This window comes from Mus caroli, chromosome 11 (assembly GCF_900094665.2).
Source record: "Mus caroli chromosome 11, CAROLI_EIJ_v1.1, whole genome shotgun sequence".
Classification (NCBI taxonomy): Eukaryota; Metazoa; Chordata; class Mammalia; order Rodentia; family Muridae; genus Mus; species Mus caroli.
This window is the reverse complement of record NC_034580.1, coordinates 19,656-25,380: the sequence shown is the minus strand read 5'-3', so window position 1 is coordinate 25,380 and position 5,725 is coordinate 19,656. Positions and strand designations below refer to the sequence as shown.

Here is a 5,725-nt window from a genome sequence, read left to right as displayed (position 1 = left end):
CACCATGTGGTTGCTGGGATTTGAACTCAAGACCTTTAGAAGAGCAGTTGGAGCTCTTAACCACTGAGCCATCTCTCCAGTCCCCCCTCTTCATTCTTAAAGACTTTATTTTACCTTGCGAAAAAGAAGATAGTTACTACTTAGGATGTTTTTGTTTTTGTTTTTGTTTTTGTTCTTGTTTTTGAGACAGGGTTTCTCTGTGTAGCCCTGGCTGTCCAAGAACTCACTCTGTAGCCCAGGCTGGCCTCGAACTCAGAAATCCACCTGCCTCTGCCTCCCAAGTGCTGGGATTAAAGGCGTACGCTAATATGCTTGGCCACTACTTAAGATTAAAGGCAAAACTTTTCTAAGAAGAGGCACCTGTAACCTCCTTTCACCTCTATAGAAAGCTAGGCACTTGCTAAGCCTTGCTGCTGCTGCTCCTCCTCCTCCTCCTCCTCTTCTTTTGAAACAGGGTTTCTATATTATGTAGCCCTGGTTGTGAACCAGGTTGGCCTTGAACTTACAAAGATCCACCTGTCTCTTCCTCCTGAGTTCTGGGATTAAAGATATTTACTACACTCTTTTCTTGATTCCATCTTTGGAACAGTAGTGTTGAAGTGTTACTCACCAACATGCAGCTCATTGTCTGTGTCCAGGAACTATACACCCTCTATACATCCTCAAAGTGACCGGTCAGGAAATCAAAGTTCATGTAGCTCACTGGAAGGTATTGTCCCTGAAAATGAAGTCATGTTTCTGGCAGGCTCGACGCTGGAGGATGATACCACCCTAGGCCAGTGTAGAGCCCCTGACTACTCTAGAAGTACCTGGTTTTATGGTGGGAGGTAAAGTTCCTCGTTCTCTGGCTTGTGCTGGGTGAGAGATCATACTCCCAGGTGGCCAAACAGGAGAAGACAGGCTAGGCTAAGTGGTGAATGTGGTACAACTCTTGCTCTGTCAATGTTGTACTCACCTTTGGCAAGAAGGGCCCCAATGCTAGTTCTTAAGACCTGTTGTGATCCTGGCACTCTTATATACCACTTTGCCCAGAAAAAAAAAAAATTCACCACTAGGTCTCTCTTTGGCTTTATACAAAGGAAATAGTTCATGAAGTGCTAGATACCAAGAAGGCTGTACTATTATTACTCAGTGTGGCTGTTTGCATGAGAGAGGCCCCACAGCTTATCCTCTATTGGTGGAACTGGCTGGGAAGGACGAGGAGCTGTGCACTTGTTGGAGGAGGTCTGTCACTGGGGCCAGGTTTTGAGGTTTCATAAGACTAGCACCTTCCACAGTGTACCCTCTCTGCCTCCTGCTTTACAGATCAAGATGTGAGATCTTAGCTTCAGTTTCAGTGCCATGCCTGCCTGCTGCCTTGCTCCCCACTTGGTGACCTCCTATCCCTCTAGAATTATAAACTCCAAATAAACCCTTCCGTTTATAGTCATGGTGTTTTAAATCCAAACTGGCAGGAATAAGAGTCCCTGCAGCGAAGTGTTGAGTGGAGGACCAGAGAAGAGAAATAAGACAACAAAGCAATAGCTGTGACCAGGAGGTCTTCCATAAGCTGATGGCTTATGCTAAGCAAGTTTATTAAGAAGTACAGCATCATATATAGTATTTGTGGAGGTTAGGGTGAGGAACAGCCAAGGTTATCAGAGAGCTAAGTTACACATGTTGGCAAAGAGAACACAGGAGAGCGTGTGCTTAGGTTGGAGACATTGCCCAGCACTTACTGCCCTTGCACTGACTCAGGCTTGATTCCCAGCACCTATCACTCCAGCTCCAGGGGATCGAATGCCTTGGATTTCCAGAGCACTTGCACATGCATGAACATTCCCCTACCAGACACATGCACACATACACACAATTTCTCACCCTGGATATGTCAAACTTATATGTGAAGCTACTTATGAGACTATAGTAAATTAAAAAGGGTTCTAGTATTTTGATTATGAAATTAATTACCTTAGCAATACTTGAAGCTGTAACTTCAGATAAGAGTTATCCCCAAAGGTTGGTTTTTCTCTACATACTTTATTTTGTATACTTTATATAGCTATATTTTTAAAAAGATTTATGCTGGGCGTGGTAGCGCATGCCTTTAATTCCAGCACTTGGGAGGCAGAGGAAGGCGGATTTCTGAGTTCGAGGCCAGCCTGGGCTACAAAGTTAGTTCCAGGACAGCCAGGGCTATACAGAGAAACCCTGTCTCGAAAAACCACACACACAAAAGTTATTTATTTATTTTATGTATATAAGTACATTGTAGCTGTACAGATGGTTGTGAGCCTTCATTTGGTTGTTGGGAATTGAATTTTTAGGACCTCTGCTCGTTCTGGTCAGTCACGCTTGCTCTGGCCCAAAGATTTATTTATTTTATACATAAGTACACTGTAGCTGTCTTCAGATGTGCCAGAAGAGAGCGTCAGATCTCATTATGGTGGTTGTGAGCCACCATGTGGTTTCTGGGATTTGAACTCAGGACCTTGTTGGCTCTTTTGAGATAAAATCTTGTTTTTATAGCATTGGCTAGCCTGGGATTCTCTTTGTAGAGGAGGCTAGCCTGAAACTCATATTCACCTGCTTCTGTCTCTCTAGAATTGGTATTAAAGGTATGTGACTTCACACCTGAGTCCAATGATCTTTTGGTTTTTTTGTTTGTTTTGTTTTTGGAGACAGGGTTTCTCTGCCTAGCCCTGGCTATCTTGGAACTTACTCTGAGGAGCAGGCTGGCCTTAAATTCAACAGAGATTCATATGCCTCTGCAACCATTCCTTCCCCCCTTGCCTGGCCCCCACACCTTTCTTTTTTGAGACAGTCTTTCCAAATTTCTGACAGTGATCTTAAAATTAGTGATTCCCTGCCCTGCCTCAACCTCCTAAGTAGCTAGGGAGTGCAGGCATGAACCAGTAGGTCAGGTTTCTTTTTCTTTCTTTGTTCTTTTTGTTTTTTTCAAGGATTTCTCTGTGTAGCCCTGTCTGTCCTGGAACTCATTCTGTAGACCAGGCTGGCCTTGAACTCAGAAATCCACCTGTTTCTGCCTCCCAAGTGCTCGTATTATAGGCATGTGCCACCACTGCCAGGCCAGTTTTCCCATTATCTTTTTTTTTTTTTGTGTGCATGGATGGTCATGGCTTGTGGCTAGAGGTCAAAGGATGACTTTTGAGAGCAAGTTCTCTTTTGCCATAGGAATACTGGAGATTGAGCTCAGGTCCTAGGACTCAGTGACCTGCTGAGCCATCTTGTCATTTCAGCAGACTGGATTTAAACACTTATTTTCTTGCCCATTCTGAGTCTCATTCTAGCTCAGACGGTACTGGAATTCACTCAATAGGCCAGGTTTTCTTTAACTGCAGGGATCCCCCTGCCTCAGCCTCCCACAGATGACTGTTACCAATAACTGCTTTTAAATCTTTGGATTACAAAATTACCATTTGTAAAAGGGCAAAACCCCTATTTCTTGGGGTTAATCTTTTTAAAAATTTTGCGTATGAATGTTTTGCTTCACATAGGTCAAACAGGAGCGCGACTTGGGAATCACAGCTGTTTTAAGAGCCGCCATGTGGGTATTGGGAGTCTGGATGAATGAAAAGTGCTTTTAACTGGTGAGTCATATCTCCTGCCCCTTGGTTTTCGTCTTCAGACACCCATCCACTAGTGTCACTGTTCTTAGTATGAAACTTCATACTTTGTTCTGAAAGTTCTCTTTAAAGATTCGGCTAATTGGCCTGTTTGATGCGGAGATTACCGACGTGAGCCACCACGCAATGAAAAGAGATACTTTTCCGTCCCACACCGGTCCCATGCAGGACTTGTAACTAGTGACCGGCTTCTCAGAAGCGCAGAAACTTCAGGCCAAGAAAACCGTAGGAAGCCGAGCTGTTTCCGGGAAGACAGCGCGCACCAAGCGCGACAGAGCAGCTTCCGGCGCGGGCCGCGTTGCCGTGGAGACGGGGGCGGAGCCGCCGTCGGCGCAGGCCCGAAACTCCGGGCTGGGGGCCTTTGCTACAACCTCTGTCTGGCGTCTGCTGAGGAGTCGCCTCCCTCAGGTACGAGGCTGGGCCTAGCGCCTCCAGCTTTTGACTGGCTCGCCCTTGTGCTTTGAAGTTGGCAGAGCGCGCGTGCCTAGGAACTTTGTCCTGGAACGGCTTGGTCGGGGGCTTCCGCTTTCTTCTGTAGCAGTGCAGGAGATGCTGCCTACCCACAAGGCTCTGGTTCATGCGTGGAAGTGCGAGCAGGGCGTGGGTAAGGTCGCTCGCAGTCACGGCTGCACTCGCGCTGTTTCTGCAGGGTCTGTGCATCCTTCTCCCCCTGGTGGAGAGCTCCGCTGGGTGATTCTCCAGCTTGTGCTCCGCTTACTAGTCTGCGCAGATCCACGTTCGATTCAGGGCTGTGGCGGGGCGTAGGGCTGGTTGTGTACCAAGTGACCAAGCAGGGAGCTGAGCTCACGTTGCATTTGTACCATGGAACCTTTTCTGGTGTAGTTCCTGAAGGTGTATCGAGGTTTGAACGCAAGTGGCACCTTTGCCACCTGTTAGCTGATGGCCTTGAGCATCAGCCTGGAAAATGACAATAAGCACCAGCTGAGGTGCCTGTTCTTAGAGTGGGGTCGTTCATAAAAAGTGCTTCGGAAAAACGTGTGCAACCCGTGCTGTAAATGCTGTCTTAATTGTAGTCCCTAAGCTTTAGATTGCTTGGTAATTATCAAGTAATTTGAAGTTATCATGCTTTAAAAATTAATATTAAATATTTTTAAAAAGATGATTTATTAAAGGAGCCAGAGAGATGGCTCAACGCTTAAGAAACCCTTACTCCTTTTTGAGAGAATACCAGTTGGAATCCCAGTGTCCACCTCTGGTGGCTCACAACACACCTAAAATGCCAGCTCATAGGTAGACTGATTGTCTGGTGTCCTGAAGGCTTTGGGCTCCATTTCTGGCGTCTCTATAACACAAGCTAGCTCGCACTGGCCTCAGAACCCAGGCTAACTTCCAATTCATGATTATTTAAAACATTAAAAAAAAAAAAGATTTATGTGTGTGGCTGTTTTGCCTGGATGGGTGTCTGGGTACCTTGTGCTTGCCTGTTGCCCTCAGAAGCCCAAATGGAGAGGTCAGACGGGGGCATTGGAACCCCAGAACTGGAGTTCCAGGTGATTGTGAGCCACCCCTGGGTCCTGGGAACTTAATCTGGGTACTTTGGAAAAGCGGTCAGCCGAATCTGATTCGTTCTCAACAGCTGAGCCATCGCTTCAGCCCCTATCCTCCCCCGCCCAACAAAGATTTACTTTTATTGTGTTTAGTTATGTGTTTGTGGGGGTACATGTGCATTTGTACAGGTGCTCTTGGAGCCACGAGTGTTGGATCGATCTCTTATTGGATTCCTTGGAACTGTAGTTAAAGGAGGTTGGAAACCACAGGTTGTGGGTGGTAGGAACCAAACTTAATTTCTCTGCTAGAATATCATGTACTGTTATTAACTGCTGGGGTATTTCTCCAGCCCTGATCTCAGCTTTTCAAACTGTAGGTCAGGACTCCATATGGGATGAGTCTTGAAAACTTTGACAAGAGTATAAAGGCTTCTAGACATATGGCCAAAATGAATTAAAAAATCAAGCTCATATCGCCAGTTCCATGGAATCTGATTCCTTCTTTTGACCTCCAAGGAAACTATGTACTCATGTGGTACTCGTACACACATGTAGACAAAGCACTTCTATACATACACAGAATACATAATT

The 5,725-nt window shown here is 45.9% G+C and overlaps 2 protein-coding genes across 2 annotated transcripts in view; one reads left to right on the top strand and one right to left on the bottom strand.

Annotated features, from left to right (window-relative positions):
• LOC110306231 overlaps positions 1–5,725 on the top strand; it is a 16,652-nt gene that overhangs the window by 5,152 nt on the left and 5,775 nt on the right. Inside the window, exons 2-3 of the mRNA XM_021178424.2 lie at positions 2,584–2,597; positions 3,808–4,034. Of these exons, the coding sequence (XP_021034083.2) occupies positions 2,584–2,597; positions 3,808–4,034 (241 nt within the window). The remainder of the gene's footprint in view (positions 1–2,583; positions 2,598–3,807; positions 4,035–5,725) is intronic.
• Positions 3,084–4,324, bottom strand: LOC110306245. The gene has a single exon (XM_021178432.2). The coding sequence runs from the start codon at positions 4,284–4,286 to the stop codon at positions 3,819–3,821; it is 468 nt and encodes a 155-aa protein (XP_021034091.1). The 5' UTR covers positions 4,287–4,324; the 3' UTR covers positions 3,084–3,818.